Genomic DNA, 22,192 nt, shown 5'->3' with positions numbered 1-22,192 from the left:
CACGCCTCTGCCCACCGCCAGAGCATTTTTAGACATTAACACTGGCTGCGTCCCAAATGAACAGCAAATATAGAAATCTCAGGGGAAAAAATGAAGTTCTGTGCTCTTTGTTTGGAGTTGGCCTGCTTGATGGATGCATTCAAGACTTACATCCAAGAAGTACCTGCATGTTAAGGAGCATGCTAACCCTGTGTTTATTTATATGTTGAAATCTAGTATTGTCTGCATGTAGAAGTTGTTCTTTATGCCCTGTATATTTAACTATGTAGTGAGTAAGAAGTTATAGGAGGTTGAGCCAGAAACATCTACAGGGGTTGGACAATGAAACCGAAACACCTGTCATTTTAGTGTGGGAGGTTTCATGGCTAAATTGGAGCAGTCTGGTGACCAATCCTTATTAATTGCACATTGCACCAGTAAGAGCAGAGTGTGAAGGTTATTAAGGAATTAGCAGGGTAAGAGCACAGTTTTGCTCAAAATATTGCAATGCACACAACATTGTGTTACATACATTATATATCTGTGACTAAGACAGCAAGTCTTTGTGATGTAACAAGAGCCAAGAACAAGAAGGACCAACCACATCCAACAGGATTAACTGTGGATGCTGTAAGAGGAAGCTGTCTGAAAGGGATGTTCGGGTGCTAACCCGGATTGTATCCAAAAAACATAAAACCACGGCTAAACAAATCACGGCAGAATTCAATGTGCACCTCAACTCCGTTGGGACAATAAATTATTGTGGTCTAAAACCAGGTGTTTCATTGTCCAACTCCTGTACACTAAAACAGAGACAGTTAAAAAAAAAAAAAAAAACTCTGGTCCATATTAATGCATGTGAGTTAATGCAAATTAGAAATGAGCAAGTGTCTTTAAATTATGTACAATTTAAAGGTACAAATGATGTACTTTGTGCCATTATTGAGCCAATAGTAAACTAGTAAATTTGTAATATTGCCATGGTTTATAGTAAATATAAATGTGATGTCCATGAAGTGATACAGCCCATTACATCCCATTACCATGGCTAGTTTCTGAACTTGTCTCCATCTTTTACTGGAAATTCATGTGCAGTAAATTCCCTAGAAATGCCATTCTAGGGAATTTACTGCACATGAAGTGCCATTCCCTAGAAGTGCCATTCCCTAGAAATGCCACAAACACCTGTGGCAACCAACAACACATTAAGCTTGATGAGGAGTCTGAATGAAGTTAACTTACTCCAGACTCCTCATCAAGCTTAATGTGTTGTTGGTTGCCACAGGTGTTTATGGCATTTCTAGGGACAGGTACAGAGTCTGTATGAACAAGGAAAAAAAGCATAAATTGCCTTTCAAATTTGGTAAAAAAAAATGCGTAAAAAAGTACATCTTTTCAAATTGTTGTTATAAAGGCTTTTTTTTCCCTCAAAGCCTTTAGGAAGCAGGCTAGCAGAAAGGCCAAACTCTCTAAACTCAGTTGCTGCAGAATATCACTGTAGCAGACACTGCTTTGCTATTTTGGAGTCATTGTTTGCGGAGTTCATGTCCAAGGCCACGTCCAGTTGCCCAAACATCTGAAGCAGTGTGTCTTGAGTCTTTGATTAGTGGTGCTGTATTGTAGGGTGTCTGCCTGAGGGCTTAGAGGTCAGGGCTGAACAATACCACAAGAAGAAGAATCTCAGAAACGGAATACAGAAGGTCAGGATACAGAGCTCACATGTCTGTGTGAGCGGATTTTTTTTCGGCTGTGCTGGAATGACTCTGCGCTGCCAGCAGCTGAACCTGCACTTCCACACACTCACTCAGAAGATACGCTTGGCCTCACGAGGTCTCGTGACTTGGTCTCTGTAGTGTTAGGTGGGATTTGGCACTGAGAGATTGGGTTATTTTCTGTCAGTGGGTACAGAGGGCCCAGTATGTGCAGGTATAAGGGTATAGTGATAAAGTCGAGTTTATTATTATATATTATTTTCTTTTTTTTTTCTAATTTCTTACATTTTTTTCCCAATTTAGCTAGGCCAACTCTCCCACCCATTCAGATATGACTCAATATAACAATATAACCCCCATCACAAGTGATGCCACAAAACAAGAAGGGTGAAGACTAGCACATGCCTCCTCTGACACATGTGAAGTCAGCCACCACATCTTTTTACGTTTCTGATACATCAGCTCACAGATGCCTTGTGCTGATCAGCATCACCCTAGCAACCACCTGGGATACCCTAGGAAAGCAACCACTTCCCAACACCATAGCAATTATCTTGAACAAAACAGCTCCTTCCTACATGCATTCACTCCTGAAGGCTTACAATACCTCCCGGCCGTTTACCAAACAAACATTCTCACAAAGCAATCAAAACTGTTCTCATACAGAGTTCCCCAATGGTGGAACAAACTACCTTCACTACCAGATCAGGAGAATCTCTCACTATCTTTAATAAACTCCTGAAGACAGAGCTCTTCAAAGAGCACTTACTCTCCTAACACCTCTAACTAACTAACTACTTCTAACCTCATTTCCTTCTTCCCCTCCTTCACTCCTCTATCCTAATATTTCCCTTCGACCTCCTTTAGACCCTATCTAAAGATGTTTTTACCTTTAACTTCTATTATTTTTGTACTTGACTATTGTAAGTCGCTTTGGACAAAAACATCTGCCAAATGTAATGTAATGTAATGTAATGATTAGAATTTCTGACTGGAACCGAAACATCTGGCCAAATACCAAATAATGAACTTTTTTGAACTTTAATGAAGATTTTTTTTTACAGTTGCATGAGTCACATACACTAAATTTGTTTTGTCTTGTTTTTTTTTTTAAAGAAATAGCAAAAACAAAACTACATTAAAAAAATGTATTAAACACAGAACAATTCACTTTCACTAACGACACATGCTGATTTCCGATAAGCTTACAAACACTTTTTTTTCTTCTTTTTCTTTTTTTTTTTAGTTAATTATGGTTGCACATTGCACAACATTATAATCTTTTTTTGCGGCTGGATGGTTGTGATGTAACTTGTCTCACAGATGTCACCTTTATTCCATCTCCAGATTGTTGGGCCTATTGCCAAAAATGAAACATTTGGCTGAATATTAAATATTATTATATATATATACATATATATATTTATATATATATGTATATATATATATATATATATATATATATATATATATATATATATATATATATATATATATATATATATATTTATTTATTTATTTTTTTTGTATTTATTTATTTATTTTTTCTCACAGGTTTTCATTATTTATTTATTTTTTATTTTTTTTATTTTGCATAAAATAAAATTGCATAAAATAAATATCCCAGCTGGTCGCGAATGGATTGTGTCATCAAAAGGTCATTGTTTGCTATACAGTACATAGTGTTCAGGTTTTTCACTTATTTTCTAACACTAATTTTTTATTTCTGGTCAAATAATTTATGTCCCTGAATATTCGGTGCATCCCTGATCGTGATTTTACTTCGAGGTCCTGACCCATCAGGGCATAGATCACCAGAGAGCACAGATGGGGAGTGCGTGTGTGACAGAGATTAATGACATCAGGTATTTGGGGAATAGGAGATATTTACTGCTTCTCACACCTCTCACCCCTCTCCTATATACTGCATATGATAACGAGCCTTCATTTTAATTAGTGAATAATTCTCATTACATTGCGATGAGATAAAAGCCTGTGTATAATTTGCCGACTCCGTGTGTGAGCAGGTTTGATTGTGTGTTTATGAGCAGGGTTAACATAGAGAGCTCATTAATTAACAGCGTGTTGGTTAAAAGCTCGGCTGACATGCTGTAGGTAGCAGTAATTAACCTGTGTCAGCTTTTCATGATACTGGAGAGTGCACTTTCTGATAAATCTGCAGCCCTGCCGCCGTCCTCCTGTTTTTAATACGATTTTGTTAAGCAGCACTTGACAATATAGAGCACTGTGTGTTGATTTTATGTACGCAATTAATCCACAATGTGTGTGTGGATCAGTGTGCATGTGTGTGTGTGCGTGCAGTGTGCATGTGTGTGTGTGTGTGCAGTGTTTAATGTGTTAATGTTTGCGCGTTTGTTTGTTTCTCTCTGCAGTTGTGCGTAAACATGTTAAATGAGCGGATTCAGCAGTACACCGCAGAGGTGCTGTTCCAGCAAGAACAGCAGGAGTGTCTGCAGGAAGGCATCGCAATGGAGACGCTACGATCCCCCGCCAACCAGCCTGCAGTACTGGACTTCTTCTACCAGGTACAAAAAAAAAGAGAGAGAATATAAAGAGATCTGACTCAAACTCTAATATATTTATAGAATGTGTAAAACAAACATGTCTCATGGAGGAAGCATATTAATACCACACTTTTAACACCACTAACTGGATAACCATCTCTAAAGTGCAACCAGCCGTCAGTACTGGACTTCTTCTACCAGGTACAAAGAGACAGAGAGAGAGAGAGAGAGAGAGAAAGAGAGAGAGAGAGAGAGAGAGAGAGAATAACCAGAGAACGAGAGAGAAACATGCTCTCTCTCTCGCTGTTTTTAGAGAAATTAGCTTATTGCAATCCGTCTAATTCAATAGCCATCCATAGAAATCAGCCGACATGATATTTAACTTTAACTTGGTCAATGCTAAAAGCCAATTAAATCTTATTGGTAAGTTAAGGACTACAAAAGCTCCGTTCGAGGCTCCTCAGTCACAGGAAACTCCAGCTCCAGTGTCTGGTGATTTTTAGCGTATCTGACTCAAACACAAAGGTTCATAGAATGTGTAAAACAAACATGTCTCATGGAGGAAGCAAAGTAAAGACTTTTAACACCACTAACTGGATAACCATCTTGAGAGTGCATCACTTACCCAAGTACAGGGATTATTAGAAGACAACAGAGCTAACAAATTTACATTTACATTTACTTTTATATTTAGGGTATTTAGAGATTCCCTTACTTAGAGGGACTTACAAAAGTGCTTTGCTGTTTACATTTTTTTTAAATATCCATGGCTAGTTTGTAGAGACTAGGATACACCAAGCTTTGATCATGTTTAGAGATACCATGGTATTGCGGAGTACTATGGTGTTTTTATGTGGTTGCTAGGAGCTTGCTATGATATTCCAGGCGGTTACTAAGTCATTGCTGAGTGCTTACAACGTAGTTGCTGTGGTGTCGGTAAGTGGTTGCTTAGCTAGGGTATCCCAGGTGGTTGCTATGGCACTGCCAAATTGTTACTAGTTGGCTGTTGTGGTGTTGCTAGTTGGTTACAAGAGTTTGATTGTGGGTTGTGACCCAATTAATCAGTATTCCACTATGACTGGGAGATCGCTGGTTCGAATCCCAGTCATGCAGCTTGCCATCAGCTACCGGAGCCCGGGGAGGGCACAATGGTTTGAAAACCGCAAATGACTCAGGGTTTTGAATCTGATGCAGGCGGCAACAGGAAGCAAGCGGAGGGAAAGCAGCAAAGGAGTCACATGACTGAACTTCGAGTCGGGGTACATTACAGAATGAATTCCAGCTCCTGAATTCCAGCTTTTCTAATAAAAAGACTGAATAACGTACAGAATGACTGTGTTTTGGCTACTGCCTGCTTTATAATGGAACCGTGACTCACGTCAGACACACACTTACACACTTATACACACACACACATATATATGGGCACATATACCCACTCTCTGCAGTTCAGCTAATCTTCAGGGTGATGACGCTGTTAGCCTTTTGCAAGATATGACTGTTTTATGACTCACAGAAATGAGTCAGCCCTTTGTGAGGTTAAGAGTGATACAGCATTTTACACACACACACACACACACACACACACACACACACACACCCTCTCAGCTCTGTTGCTCACAGCTCACTCCTACTTCTGCTGCCCAGACACACACACACACTCACATACTCATGCAATTATAGAACGTTCTATGACTCTGTTACATAAAATGTTTACTTTCACTAGTTCTTCCTCTATTTTTATTATATTAAACAATGTGCTGATTATTGCTGCGTGGCTGCTGGCCATCCTAAATCTGTTCAATATCTTGCCTAAGATTCGGTGTGTTTGCGCAAGACAAAGAGGCGTTTTGTGTTACTAAGAATACTTCCATATGGCGAGAGTTTATAGAGCCCACTTTCCTTTTCGGGGGCTGAATAGAAGAAAGGGGAGTGATCGGAAACACTTTAAATCCAGGAAGATGACATAAGCGTTCATAATACCCTAGTTTAGCTTCATAAAACATTTATTCAGCAAGTACGTGTGTTATTTGTGATATAAAGGCAATATTTATAGTTATTATTAGACTGAAGATGAACTGAAAAAAAGAACTGAACATGTTCTACGAATGTCATGTCTGTAAAACTCCATGAGCACATGCAATCAGAATGCATTATAATCCATTTATAATGCATTAAACATGCTTGAGAAATATTTAGAAAAGTGCACATTATACACACATTATTATTGTTAGTTTATTATGCAGTATGTATTGTATGTATTATTATAAAGCATCACAAATTATGATTATACATTAAGAACAAGAAACTCAGTCCCAGCTTGAATTTCTTGACTATTATAATACCAGTAACACTTTCTATGAATATCATCTCAATAAGACTCTATAAACATACTCATAGCTCATAACTATAATGCATTTATAAAGCATTCTAAACATGACTATAAACACTTATAACAATATGTAACACATTATGGCCATGTTTATTAAGAATTTGTGTATTATGAATTGTGATCCTAATGCGTTAATAGCTGTGTTTATAACATGTTATATGTCAATATCAAGAAACGAAGTCCCAGCTTGCAGAATTATGCATTATGACTAAAAAAGCTTATAAAAACTTATTAAAAAACACCCTCAATAATACTGTACTTATTTTGAATCGCTCATGAATTATACTTGTCTTGAATATAATGTAATGTTAGTTATAGTCACTTATAATGTATTATAACAGGTCTTTGTGCCCTCCAAGTAAAGTAACAGACTTTGAATGTGTGACTTGATTATAAGGTATACATACTACTTATATATAGTGGTATATACTACTTTAACATACGTACAGTATTATAAGCACAGCTTATAATGTATTTTAATCACAAGTCATTATGCATTTTTATAAATATGTATAGCCATGTTTGTAATTAATGTATGAATGCATTATAATATGTTATGAATGTGGTTGTAGAGTCTAATAAAAATGACATTCAAAAAAAGTGTTAGCATAATAGCTTATAATGGTCATTCTAATGTATTATAACAGGTCTGTGTTAGATGGATGGATGGATGGATGGATGGATGGATGGATGGATGGATAGATAGATAGATAGATAGATAGATAGATAGATAGATAGATAGATAGATAGATAGATAGATAGATAGATAGATAGATAGATAGATAGATAGATAGATAGATAGATAGATAGATAGATAGATAGATAGATAGATAGATAGATTTGTTTTAAAATAAAAGTTTTGATGAAGGTGCTTTGCAACATTTATGAACATGTTATGAAGTCTTTATGTACAGTGTCATAAATGTATACATTTTATACAGTTTTTCTGCAGGATTGCTTTAGTATTTATATTTGACTGTAGGGGAAAAAGACAAACTCTAGTGTGTTTATGTGTGTGTGCGTGTATGTGTGTTGCAGAAGCCTCAGGGCATGCTGTGTGTGCTGGATGATGAGAGTCAGTCTCTGAGGCCATCTGAACACAACCTGTATAAGAGACTCCAGGCTCAGTTGGACTCCAGCGCTTCTGACGCAATCTCACTAACCTCCAAGGACGGCAACGGCAACCCCCCGCCCAAAGACCAGGGACCCTCCTTCACCGTCACACACTACGCCGGAAAGGTGAGCAGCAGAGATTCTGTAGCCTGAAGTTCTGGCTCTACAGATCTGTGTGTGTGTGTGTGTGTGTGTGTGTTCTGGTTCTGGGAGATAGCTGGTTAGATGGTTAGATGTGTGTTTGTGGTGGTGCTGATGTCACGACTGTTCTGTGTTCTGCAGATGAGCTATGATCTGACAGGATCGCTGGAGAGGAACAGAGACGCTCTGCCCCAAAACATCCTGTTTGTCCTCAAATGTAAGTGCTGTGGTGTTTCCCACTGACCACCAGCAACACTGACCACCTCCTGCTCCTCTAAATACACTCAGAACATCAGTGTGACACCGTGACAAACAAGCTCTCTCTCTCTCTCTCTCTCTCTCTCTCTCTCTCTCTCTCACTGATGCATAATTATAATGCAGAATGATTATTTTAAGCATACACAGGTGACGGATTATGGTGGGGGAAAACACATGCCTTACTTTCTTTAAATTAGTGATATTCTACAAATAAAAACCCACGTTTCTTTTTCTCTTTCATTATCTGTATATTTTCTTTTTTATTTCTCTCTCTCTCTCTCTCTCGTTCTCGCTCTCACATACACAGCTTTTCTCTTTTCTCCCCTCTACCTCCCCTTCTGTCTCTTTTTTCTCTTTCTCTCTGCCTTGTTCTCTATCATTTCTCTTACTCTTTCTTACTCTGTTTTCTTTCTGTTGACCCCTCTCTCCATTTCTCTCTTTTCTTTCTCGCTCTCTGTCTTTTTATCTGTAACTTCTTTCTCTGTCTCTTGTTCTCACCATTTTCTGTCTCTGTCTCCAGTTCTCTCTTTTTGCTTTATTTCTGTCTCTCTCAATTTTCTCTCACTTTTCTCTTTTCCTCTCTGCCTTTTTAGCTGTTATTTTTCTGTCTTCACTTCTCTCCATTTTCTCTTTTCCTTTTTCTCCTCTTCTATCTATTTGCCTCCTCTTTCTTTCTGTTCTCTTTCGCTTCTTTTCCTTTCTAATCGTTCTCTTTTTGCTATGTCTGCTCCTCTCTATCCACTTTCTCTTTTCTCTCTCTAAGCCTTTTTCTGTAATTTCTCTCTTTGTCTCCCGTTCTCTGTTTTATCTCTCCCTCCTCCTCTTGCATTTTCTTTCTGTCTCCACTTCTCTCTATTCTTTCTTCGTCTCATCTCTCTTTGTCTACCTTTCTTTCTTTTTCCTTTCTCTCCTCTTCTCTCCATTTTCTCTGACTTCTCTCTCTCTGCCCTTTTATCTGTCATCTTTCTGTTTTCTGTTTTTTCTGTCTTCACTTCTCTCTATTTTCTCTGTTTCCATTTCTCCTTTCCTTTGTCTCCTCTTCTATCTGTTTGCCTCCATTTTCTTTCTATTTTCTCTCTGCCTTTTTCTGTCATTGTCTCTGATTCTCTGTTTTTCCTCTCTCCCCTTCTCTCAATTTTATTTCTCTCTCTCTCTGTCTACCTTTCTCTCTCTCTGCCTTCTTCTCTATCTTTTCTCTTTGTTTTTACTTCTCCTAATTTTCTCAATTTGTCTCTTTTCCTTTGTCTACACTTCTCTCCGTTTGCCTTCCCTTTCTCTCTATGCCTCTCCTTTCTCCCAATTTCCTTCTTTTTGATCTGTTTCCTCTTTCTCTGTCTCCTCACCTTTCTCCACTTTCTCTCTTTGTCTCATCTTCTCACTCTCTCTCAATCTCTTTTTCAGTGTCAACAACATTTCTATCTACTTACTTAACAAGTTACAAGCTATAAAAATAAAATGCATTAAATTGTGTTTTATAGATTTTGCTGCCAGCAGATAATTTTATTCAAACTGTTTTTGGCTTAATGAATGTTTCATGTTAACACATTTATTTTGTGCAAAAGACTGTTGTTCATGTGTTTGATAATTTTTTTTAGCTTTGTGTATGTGACAGTTTCTAGAATATCAGCCTTTTTTTCAGAATTTCTTTGGTTTATTTTGCTTTTTTTTCAATTCTGAACTGTTCAGTTTAAGATTCCATTTCCACAGTTTTAAAACTCTCCGTTTAGAAGGGCTGCAGCCGTTTCCTGGGCAGGGTCCCGGAGAGCGTAATTGATTATTGGCTTCACTCTCTCTGGGTCAGTAGGAAAGCCCTCCCTCATCACTCAGTGCTGAGCTCTCCAGCCCGGGCAGCGGAAAAGATCTGGCAGTTAGTGCTCTTCTTCTACAGTGTCCAGCGACGTTGTGTTAGCAGCAGTTCAGGAAGATGTGGTTGGCTTGCTCAATGAGATTTACTTTGTGTGGTAAGAAGAGTCTTAACATCTTAAAAACTCTTGGGAGGAAAACTATGCTGCTCTCTCACTTTCTGATATACATACTAGCTTTGTCTATCTATAACTTTCTGATGAAAAAATGAAAATTATAATAAACCTCAGATTGTCATAAAACTTGGCACACAGTTGGTGTTTTTTTGTAAATATGTAAGTGAACTGTTCCTTAAAAAAGGCTTTCAGGGGGCTCAGAGTGCTCCACTGTGGTCAGGAGATCGCTGGTTCGAATCCTGTTTATGTAGATTGCCATCAGCTACCGGAGCTCCGAGGGAGCACAGTTGGCCTTGCCCTCTCTGGGTGGGTAGATGGCGCTCTTTCCCCTCATCATTCCAAAGAGTGATTCCAAATGTCGATCAGAACAAGGCATCTGTGAGCTGATGTATCCGAACTGAGTCGTTGCGCTTTCCTCCGAAAAAGTAGCGCTGTGATGCTACTCAGGTGAAAGCATGTGCTAGTCTTTACCCTCCTGGCCGTGTAAATAGGGGAAAATAAGGGGAAAGAAAAATGGCTTTCAGAGGCTACATTTGCCTAGTTCACTGTGATGCCACAAGGAACCTGCAGGTGCTCTATTGAAGCCTATCTTTACATGTGTCCAGGGTATAGCCGATACTAGAACCTCAGGGCCTTCTTGATGAATTATGGTTTTAGATAGATAGATGGATGGATGGATGGATGGATGGATGGATGGATGGTGAACTGTCTAAAATAAGACTTTTTTTTATTTCACACATTTTTCAATAGACAAGACCCCCAACTCTTTAGATTACCTCCAACTACTCCAGACAGCTTAAGGGACATTTTGTTTAGGAGTATGAAGTGGATTTCAGACAGCAGATTTGAATGGGCAGCTGTTCTTTTATGTGAGTGTGTATATGAATGTGTGAATGGGTGAGTGTGTGTGTCTGTGTGTGTTTATATGTGTTCAATAATAAGTGGAGTCAATTAGCTCTGGCGCCTGCCATAATTAAGCTCTGAAGATACGTAGCCCCTGTGTTTATTTTCTCTTTTTTTTTCTCCATCCCTCTCTCTTCTCCCACTCTTCACTCTCTCTCCGAGCAGCCAGTGAGAACGTGCTCATCCATCAAATGTTCCAGTGTAAGCTGACTCAGACCGGCTCACTGGTTCCTCCCCTCCAGCGGCTGCAGCAGCGTGGGCCCAAAGGTGCTCTGCTCCTGCAGAGGATGAGCTCACCCAGCCCGGCCAGAGACAGCAAGAAGTACCTGGAGCTCAGCAAGGTATTCGTTTTAGAGAAGGTTTGGTTTTTATAAATGATGTGACTCATACGAACTTTTCAAAACAACAAAGAAAGGTTTGTGCTGCACCCACACTATAATTCATCACTCTTTATTATTGCGTAACATGTGAATATTATGTGCATATTTCATAATAGTTGCCTAATTGTTTACAGCAGATAAAATTTAGTAAAATTCAATTAAATTAATTTCTAAATTTATATTGAATAAATAGCACAAGTGATAACCGGTCTGGTGTCACGTGAATATTAGTCCCACCTGTGAAAACTTAGGTGGGAGTCGTCTTCCCGATGGATGGATGGATGGATGGATGGATGGATGGATGGATGGATGGATGGATGGATGGATGGATGGATGGATAGATAGATAGATAGATAGATAGATAGATAGATAGATAGATAGATAGATAGATAGATAGATAGATAGATAGATAGATAGATAGATCAAACCAAGCTGAACTGCTTGAATTTTTGCACCAGGAGTGGCATAAAGTTATTCAAAAGCAGTGTGTAAGACTGGTGGAGGAGAACATGATGCCAAGATGCATGAAAACTGTGTTTAAAAACCAGGGTTATTCCACTAAATATTGATTTAGACATTTTTAGACATTTTAGGGCCTAACGGAGGTCAAAGGGAAATAATGGGGTAGAGGAGGAAAGGAGGGGAAGAACAAAATGAAGTTAGTTTGTTAGAGGTGTTAAGAGAGTAAGTGCTTTTTTAAGAGCTCAGATGTTTCTTAAAGATAGCGAGGGATGCTATTTGAAATTTGGGAGAAATGTTGTTCATAGTTTATTAAATAAAACAACAATGGTCATTTTTTTCTCAAACATAAACATATAAATATAAAAATCAGAGAAACTGATTCAGAAACTTAACTGTATGTAAAGATAGTGACTGAGTGAAAAGAGTAATTGACTTAGTTAAATTAATTAGTGTTGATGAGTTAATGAGTTACATTAAGTGATGCCATATCATAATGATCTTTAACAACAGGCAACTGCAAAAAAAAACCCAAAAACAACAAAGCAAGCCAAATAAGGACACAGAGATGAGATGAGAGAATAGAAGTATATCTATAAATGGGAGGGATTCTGCAGTAGGTAAGCTGATCAATAAGAAAGCAATAAGAGTGTATTTGGGCTAACAGGGTGTAATTTAGGTCATTTCCCATCGCAGGTTCGATAAGCTAAAAATACTGGGGCTTGCTGCAGCTCTGGAAAAGCAGGCACTGTTTGTTTCGGTCCGTCTGCTTAACAGCTAATGCTGACTTGTTTGTGAGCAAGGTCTCTGGCCTCTCTGACGGTCACGGGTGTTTACAAGAGAATTTATATGCCTGTGTTCGTGACAGTATGTGCGTGTGAGTGTGTGTGTGTGTGTGTTTGTGTGTGTGTCACTATTTTGTAAAGGCCACAAGAGTGTTGCTTACATAAGCCTACTTGCTGCACTTATTCTACAACTGTAAAAATGACCACACAACATCCATACATATATACAGGGGTTGGACAATGAAACTGAAACACCTGTCATTTTAGTGTGGGAGGTTTCTCGCCTAAATTGGAGCAGCCTGTTGGCCAATCTTCATTAATTGCACATTATTGCACCAGTAAGAGCTGTAAGAGTGTGAAGGTTCAATTAGCAGGGTAAGAGCACAGTTTTGCTCAAAATATTGCAATGCACACAACATTATGGGTGACATACCAGAGTTCAAAAGAGGACAAATTGTTGGTGCACATCTTGCTGGCGCATCTGTGACCAAGACAGCTAGTCTTTGTGATGTATCAAGAGACACGGTATCCAGGGTAATGTCAGCATACCACCAAGAAGGACCAACCACATCCAACAGGATTAACTGTGGATGTAAGAGGAAGCTGTCTGAAAGGGATGTTCGGGTGCTAACCCGGATTGTATCCAAAAACATAAAACCACGGCTGCCCAAATCACGGCAGAATTCAATGTGCACCTCAACTCTCCTGTTTCCACCAGAACTGTCTGTCAGGACAATACATAATTGTGGTCCTAAACCAGGTGTTTCAGTTTCATTGTCCAACCCCTGTAGTTTGCTTGTATATGTTCCTGATTTATTATTTTTTTTGTTCAATTGAGGGTGGTACGTTGTCCTTAGACAAACCTAAACTTACCTACCCCCCAGTTATGGGTCAGGTATGGGCCAGTATGTACTGGCTGTGGATGCTGTATGTTATGTAGTGCATAGACTGCAGAGCTGAGCCGTCTAGCATGTTCAGTCTTATGTAAGCCCTTCAGAGCACCAGCCACTGACTCCACTTCTTACCCACCACTGCATGAAAAACAAGCCCACCGTCTCACAGTTATATAAGCACTAGTAACACTCAGGCAGCACCATGGGGATGCTAATGTGAAGCACTATTATGACATCTTTCTGCATGAGGGGAACAGCTCGGTGGAACAGAGCGGTCTGGTTTGGTTTGGTTTGGATTAAGGCGGTCTAGAGGAATAACCACAGGGCATACACTTTCATTTGATCTAAGCAAATGAAAATCTTCTTTTTTTTTTATTCATTTCTAATTTATATCCTATTTTCTCCCCAATTTACAAGGCAAATTAACCAAACCCACTCATTAGGACTTATAGGCACTCCCTATGACTAGTGATGCCCCAACACCAGGAGGGTGAAGACTAGCACATGCCTCCTTTGACACATTTAAAATCAGCCACCACCTATTTTCGAACTCTCCGAGTAGCATCACATCGCACTAAGCAGGAAAGCGCAGTGACTCGGTTCTGATACATCAGCTCACAGACGCAGCCTTGTGCTGATCGACATCCCCCTTTGGCGTGATATGGGTAAAGAGTGCCAAATCAAAGCCAATTGTGCTCTCTCAAGGCCCCGGCAGCTGATGGCAAGCTGCATAACCAGGATTCAAACCAGCGATCTCCCGATCATAGTGGTTCATAATCGACTGCATTAGACCGCTGGACCACTCTGAGCCATGATATTTATATATATATAGTGATATATAGTGATTTTTTTTTGTAGATTTTTAGTGAGGTTAGGATGTTGAATGATAGACAACCCACTTTATTTCTTCTTAAATTCTCAAATTTTCAACTCATCCCAAAAGTATTAAATGGGGCTGGATGGAGGATTTATACACCCCTAGCCCTTGCCTGCCAATAGGTTTACGTTTATCTGCTCTATAGAGCCATATTATTATATTATAGAATATTAAAGTATTATTTTACATGGGCTAGACAAGCTGTGTGTGTATGTTTTTTTGTTATGTGTCTCAGCAATGAATGCATTCATTTGAAGGGGTGTCCACAAACATTTGGACAAAGAGGATCAGTTTCCCAGACACAGATTAAGCCTACTTGTACACTGTATCCAAAACTAGCCTTAATCCCTGTCTGGGAAACTGACCCATAGTATCTGCTAGATTAAAGATAATTTTGTTCTTAGTTGGATAAAATGTTGATGCTAAGGAATGTAGTAAGTAGGACATCCTTAGGAGCTTCACGTCTTTGATTTCAGACTCAATTTCTCATCAGCTGTGTGTGTGTGTGTGTGTGTGTGTGTGTGTAGCATCCATTGAATGGGGGCTTGCAATCATGGGTATAAGTCGTTAAATTAAGCAAAGATATACATTAATGAACAGAACATTGTTCAGTTGTAAAGACTTTATAGCTATATTTCACAAATCCTATCTGGGTATTTATCCTTATTAACCTACTGTATCTGATTATCTTAAAAGGATAGTTTAAACCCAGTTGATATTTATTACATCTGTGCTGCAGATATTTTTTGGACGTTCTCATTTTGCAGCAGGAAACAGGTAAATTTTTTGGCACTAGGACGACAGCGATTCATTTTTGGGCTGATATCATTAATTATGTTGATAATTTGTAGTGTTGATGGACATTTTTTAAATAATTTTTGTATGCTCTCTCTTTTCTCAAATTTTATTTGTGTCAATTTCAATGTTCTGTCATAATGCAGAGATTTCTAATTGTAAAATCAATAAAAAGGCAAGGCAAGTGTATTTAAATAGCACCTTTCATACACAACGGTCGTTTAAAGTGCTTTACAAAGATTAGAAAATACAACAAGTAGTCAAATAAAAAAACATGTAAAAGAATAACATAAAAATGGAGATAGAATAAGAATAAAGCAATGACTAAAACATGATGCAAACATGAGCTGAAGCTGTTAGATTGTCTTTTTTGGGAGTCCAGTTAGGAGTCCATTACAGTAATCAGTCCTACTAGAAATAAAGGCGTGGATGAGTTTTTCCAGGTCTGCTTTAGATAGAAAATCTCTAATCTTATTAATGTTTTTGAGGTGATAATACGCTGATTTGGTGACAGCTTTGACAAGACTGCTAAAAGTGAGAAAAAGACTCAAAAATACAAAAAACGAAAAAAAAGAATGAACAGAAAATGCTGTATTATGTAGTACACTATTGCATACTGTAGAGATTTTACATTTAATGTGAGGCAAGATGGCCTTTCTATACCAGGATTCGACTAAAGATTGTTTACTGTACACACTCATGTACAGAGTGGGTGTGTATAGAGAAAAAGAGAGAGAGAGAGAGAGAGAGACAGAGAGTGTGTGTGTGGGAAGACCTCTTATCCATTCCTGCTCAGCCATATTCATGAATGGCTCCATCATTTCCTCCCCACTCGCCTGATTAGTTCTTTCCCACTCTTTATCTCCCTCCTGTCTTCCTCCTCCCCTTTATCACTCACTTCTCTATCTCTCTGGTACCGTTCTCTGCCTTCTCTGAAGATATTCCTGTCTTAAACACACACACATACACTTACACACTCTCTCACTCATTCACATTCCAGCTCACACTGATAAATATAACGTCTCTTCCGGTACGTGGTGACACTGTGTTGTTATCTGTGTGTTTCTCCCCCCTGCAGCTTCTGAAGAAGAAAGGAGCCACTTCGTTCCTGCAGAAGCTGGAGCGCTGTGGGCCAGTGAGCGTGGCGGTTCAGCTGCGGGTGAGTTTCTCAGCAGGCCTGATCATCCTGATCCAGCCTTCACCAGGTCAGAGGAGAGCGTACTGTACTGTTTCCTGACTCACAGACATCAAATACATTATTTACCCCCTACCTCACGTGGAGCTGGTCAGCCAGAACATCTCACAACTGTAGTGGAACCCTGGGAAGTGCTGTATAGAACCTTTTTTCTGTTGAATCGCTGTTAAAAACATTTTTTTTTAGGTTCTGGTTACATATTCTGTTTTTTTTCTACCATTCGCAGTGGTATCAGTTTTGTGTAAACAATTTGCATTTGAATAGAGTACTAGTATATATATATTTTAGTATGTATTACTAGTACAGTGTCCTTTTACAGTATACCGTATTTTTTGCATAATAATAAAGCGCACTTAAAATTATTTAATTTTCCCGACAATTGTAAGAGCGCCTTATAAGCCAGTATGCCTTATGTATGAATTCTACAAGTCAGGTTGTAAGACACACAGCACAGCATTATACAGGAGTTTCAGTTTAGTTCTCCAGTCGCATTAGCATTAGCCGCTAACCACGCTAAGCGCTAGCTCTTCTACCATTCAAAAGTAAGAATTATTGGCTATATTGCCTGCTGCTAACCCCTGCTAGCACTGCTGGAGGAGCATTAGCTCGCTAACCTCGATAAGGGCTAGCTCTTTCGCCGTTCAGAGGTGAGTGTTATCGGCCCATAGCCTGCTGCTAACCCCAGCTAGTACTGCTGGAGCAGCATTAGCATTAACCACTAACCATGCTAAGCGTTAGCTCTTTTGCCGTTCGGAGGCGAGTATATCAGACTGTAGTCTGCATTTTTACAGTGTTAAAACAAGCTACGTAGCACGAACCACTAGCTGATAGCGCTCTGGTTTACTTGGACACTCTGGGTTCCTCAGTGTAGCACTGTAAATGCTGACCAACTAGCGCTAAGTACGGCTAGCGCTATCACTTAGCTGCGTGTAAATGCCGCACGACAGCACTACACTGAGGAACCCTGGGTCTACTGTATATACTGGAGAATTGTATAGTATATAACATACAGTATACTGTATATACTGGCGAATTGTAAATTACATTACATACAATGTAAATAATATACTGCCCAGTTATGGAGTATACAATACTGGTACAGTGTACATTAAACTGTATGTTTAATACAGAGATCACTGATTAGCAGGCAATGCCCCAGAGTGAGAGTTTGTGCTTATTAAAGCTGAACTCAGATCAGGTCAGATCAGGATACAGAAGACGGGCACTGAGAGGTTTATTGCACACGTCTGTGTACGAGTGGAAGAATTGGTGTTGGAAGCTAATGGCATTTATATGAATGAACAGTAAACAACGGGCTCCCTGTCTCACTGTTCCAGTAGGAGAGAGGAGCAGACTGGCGTCTTACACACACACACACATGCGCGCACATACCCTTACATAGTGGGCTTCACTACAGTCTGATGTCAGCACACACACACACACACACACACACCACTCCCGCTCTTTCCATGCAAAGAGCCCTTTGTATTTTTTGAGCATGTTGAGGTAACACACCCACCAGAATACGATTGCATCACATTCCTGTATTCAAAAAACACACACACACACATCCTCTCTCAGAATGACCTCAATACCATTGACGCAACACACACGCCATGACCTCATTTCCCACTCAGGTCCACTGTGACCACATGAAGAGAGGCTTTATTTTCTTGTATCTGTGATGATGCAGAAGGGAGTGTGTGTTATGCAGATGGAGGATCCCACTGGAGAAGCTGTTTACATTTTTACACATATATAATAGCAAGCCCTCTGGATTTTTAGTGAAGAGTGGAGAAGTGAAAGAATTGAGCTAATTAGATAGGATTGCGTTTATTACAATGGCCACCAGTGGCAATTTCAACATTTGGACCCTTCATTGTGGGTAAAATCCTCACTATTTCCTGTAATTTCTAGTTTTACACCTATCTTCTCCGCAATATACAGTATATATGTTTTTGTTCTTGCATCCAACTTTCTGCCTAATTTTAGGTGAGACAATCAACTAACCTGCTCATTAATACTCACTCACATTAATAATCCCAACACAGTACTCCCGACTATAGAAGGTTAAGAGCAAGTGCATGCCTCCTCTAATACATACAGTACAAAGTCAACCAGCAGGTTAGGAGGAAATCACCAGAATTCCAGCTCTTATGCCTGTTGGCCAACATCACAATAGAAGCCAACGCTAAGGGAGCATGGCTGATGGTGCTATCTCGGGCTCTGGCTGCTGATGCAGTGAAGAAGCATGATTTAAATTTGATTCGAACTCCCAATATTTGGGCTATTAGATGCCTGAGCCTCTTGGAGCTCCATAGAAAAAAAGAGTTGTCAAACTCTAAGAAGTGCAAAAGCAGAAAAACGTGTAACAGCAGAACTGTAGTTTGTAAAATGTGCATACAGGGGCTAATTATGTGTGAATTACTTATGAAAAAGTGTAGATAAATGTATTTAGAGTTTATTTTTGCTTGAAATAGATGAAATATTGTCTTATATATATTGCTGAGGTGAGTTCAGTTCTGCTTATTTGGTCAACTCTGTGATTTTGTTATTTTATCCATGATTTTTTTTTTGTGTTTACAGTATATAATTTGCTAAAATGTTCTAGTTCTGCTTGTGTTATTTTGTTAGAATTGAGCTGAGGATGAAGATTTGCTAGTGGCTAAAACTTCCCAGTGCTTGTTTGGCGTTTTGCTGATGTCTGATGATAGGATGAGCCACTAATGTATCAGTAGGAGCTTGTGTGACCTCAACCTCAACCAGTTTTATTGGCCATCCTATATATTCATCAGACTCTACTTCCCACTAATTCCTCCGCCCACACTGGAACACCCGGTACTTCCCTTTACCAAAGTGAAGCTGTAAACCTCCTCATCAACATGTGGCGTTATTTTCTTTGTGGTTTCTCCAGGTTCTGAGAGAAAAACAGACATGAAAGCACTGTGAGAAAGTGTAATAATCTTTTAACCTCTAATAAATGTAGTAGTTATAATGCCGCAGTGAGTAATTGTCATTGGGATGTCATTGTTTTAACGGGTGTTTGTCGTTTGTCTGTACAGCGTGTTCGGTTGAGGTTATATAGCAGTGCTTTCCCTCAGCCACGTCATTCCGTCTCAGCCTGCCGTCAGTCTAAATGTCACGGGATGACGAGAGGCCTGTCAGGCAGCCATGCTGACTCAGTGCAGCGGCCTATGAAATCGTTATTCTGCAAACAGTTTCTTGCTGTTTGTGCCTCCTAAGTGCTGCCAGATGGCTTGAGGAGGATATACTGTGATTCATACCGCAGCGAAACGGAAATAAACAAAGTCATTCAGACAGGCTGGATGCATTATTTGTAATGGTAGAAGCATATGAACAACAACTTACATCTCTCTCTCTCTCTCTGTTTCTCTCTCTCTCTCTTTTTTTACAGAACTCTCTATCAGAGATCAACAGTAAGCTCCAGGCCTGCACTCCTCATTTTGTGCAGTGTGTGAGGCCCAACGCTTCAGGCCAAGCTGAGACCTTCGACAGTTTCCTGGTGTCCACTCAGCTGCAGTACGTGGGGGTGCTGGAGATGGTTCACATGATCCGATATGGCTACCCGGTGCGCCTGCCCTTCTCTGGCTTCCTCAGCAGGTAACGCCTTTCAGATCTCACTCTCTCTCTCTTTCTCTCTCACACAGAAAAAAAAAAAAAAAACATCTAATCCAAAACAGCAGATGCTCTACAGGGGTTGGACAATGAAACTGAAGCACCTGTCATTTTAGTGTGGGAGGTTTCATGGCTAAATTGGAGCAGACTGGTGGCCAATCTTCATTAATTGCAAATTGCACCAGTAAGAGCAGAGTGTGAAGGTTCAATTAGCAGGGTAAGAGCACAGTTTTGCTCAAAATATTGCAATGCACACAATGCAATATTTATGGGTGACATACCAGAGTTCAAAAGAGGACAAATTGTTGGTGCACGTCTTGCTGGAGCATCCGTGACCAAGACAGCAAGTCTTTGTGATGTATCAAGAGCCACGGTATCCAGGGTAATGTCAGCATTAACCACCAAGAAGGACCATCCACATCCAACAGGATTAACTGTGGACGCTGTAAGAGGAAGCTGTCTGAAAGGGATGTTCGGGTGCTAACCCAGATTGTATCTAAAAAACATAAAACCACGGCTGCCCAAATCACGACAGAATTCAATGTGCACCTCAACTCTCCTGTTTCCACCAGAACTGTCCGTCCGGACAAAAAATTATTGTGGTCTAAAACCAGGTGTTTCATTGTCCAACCCCTGTACACTGAAACAGGGACAATGTTTTGGTGTTTCAGTTTCATTGTCCAACCCCTGTACCTGATAAAATCATAAACAGGTGTAGCGAACTCCTAATCATATTGCAACTACTGACTAGTCTCCTCATTTATAACCATTTATGACCAGATCATCAGTTTTCTCTACACAACACTGTTGGACCAAAGGAGATTTCTGTTTGTGAAATTTCTATTGTTTCAGCAGAAACCTGGCTTATACATACACAAACATGTATCGTTCTATATGAATTGCATTCTATAGTGCTGTCGTTATTGACATTGAATGATACAGTAAATTATTGCAGCATTTCCTCTATAAAATTGAACTGCACTCTTATAAGGCCCATAATGCACTCTGTTGTGTGAAATGGAAAATAAATATTGTTGTGTTAGGAAAACCTGTGTAAATTTAATGTGCAAAATTGATTTATTGACTCATTTAATTAATTGATAAATGTAATATATACTTTTTTTTTACTTTCCTTCACTTCATAGTCATATAACATGCTGGTGTTAAGTCAGATGTGTTGCCAGAAACCAGAAAACACCAGCTATTCAGATCAACGTAACAGTCTTTAAAGCTAAGCACAGTTTTTTTTAAGATCATGTAATCCACGGTTCTGTTTATCAGAGCTTCATCAGAGCTTGTTGATCACCGGCAGGCTTAAGCCATTGCTACTAAGTTCCCCTGTGTGTTTTTTCCTCCCGGCGTGTGTCCGGTCCTCGCTGTGTGGGGGTGAATAAGGACAGTGTAGAGGATCAGATAGGTGAGCGAGTGCAGATAGAGCAGCTGTACATTAAGCCTCTAAGCTGCTGACCTGGCCACAGTTTTCTGTGCACTCAGCACACACTGCCTGCAATTAAACGTTTAGCTTAGATTTCAGTGGCTCAGGCTAAGTGAGGTGAAGAGGCCCTGAAAGGCGGATGCATTAAGAGTGCACTTTCACTCAGGTTGACGCGTGTCAGTGCAGGTTTTGGCAGTCTTGGATTTTTAAAGATATAGTTTGAACCAAAAAATTGCACATTTGTTGATTGACCATCTTAGATTACATTACATTACATTTGGCAGACGCTTTTGTCCAAAGCGACTTACAGTAGTCAAGTACAATGTAAAATAAGATTAGGCCTATGAACTCAATCATTTTAGGAATTGTGATATCAACTATTGTGTTTACACTTGCAATATGCACATATATTGTGGCTGTGCCCCTGGGGATAGGGGCATGGCCACCGTGACCCAGTAGTGCGGAAGCTCAGAGATACACAGCCATAGAGAGTGAATGAACTCAAAATTGACCTTTATTAGGAAAAATGCCCTCCACCAACACCCAAAACAAATGTAAAGAAATACAGTAATTGCCCAGTAGTCGCTTAACTTCAGAATATCTCTTAAGTGAAGGCTTTATGCCGGTCCAATGTGGGCCAGCTGGGACATACCGGGGCTGCATGTCGCGGTGTGGGGCAGACCCACGGTTCCCATGCCTTCGCACTTTGCAATGTGAGTAGTCTTTAAAAGGTTG

At 39.7% G+C, this 22,192-nt stretch overlaps 1 protein-coding gene across 3 annotated transcripts in view; it reads left to right on the top strand.

Annotated features, from left to right (window-relative positions):
- myo16 (myosin XVI) overlaps positions 1–22,192 on the top strand; it is a 264,223-nt gene that overhangs the window by 175,744 nt on the left and 66,287 nt on the right. For all 3 annotated transcript variants that reach the window (XM_049485244.1, XM_049485243.1, XM_049485245.1), the window contains exons 22-27: positions 4,085–4,237; positions 7,647–7,847; positions 8,004–8,079; positions 11,168–11,343; positions 16,270–16,350; positions 19,802–20,007. In XM_049485244.1, the coding sequence (XP_049341201.1) occupies positions 4,085–4,237; positions 7,647–7,847; positions 8,004–8,079; positions 11,168–11,343; positions 16,270–16,350; positions 19,802–20,007 (893 nt within the window). The remainder of the gene's footprint in view (positions 1–4,084; positions 4,238–7,646; positions 7,848–8,003; positions 8,080–11,167; positions 11,344–16,269; positions 16,351–19,801; positions 20,008–22,192) is intronic.

The sequence above is a fragment of the Astyanax mexicanus genome, chromosome 11, assembly GCF_023375975.1.
Source record: "Astyanax mexicanus isolate ESR-SI-001 chromosome 11, AstMex3_surface, whole genome shotgun sequence".
In the NCBI taxonomy this organism is placed as follows: domain Eukaryota; kingdom Metazoa; phylum Chordata; class Actinopteri; order Characiformes; family Acestrorhamphidae; genus Astyanax; species Astyanax mexicanus.
The sequence above is the reverse complement of the archived record's forward strand: the minus strand, read 5'-3'. Positions and strand labels throughout refer to the sequence as shown.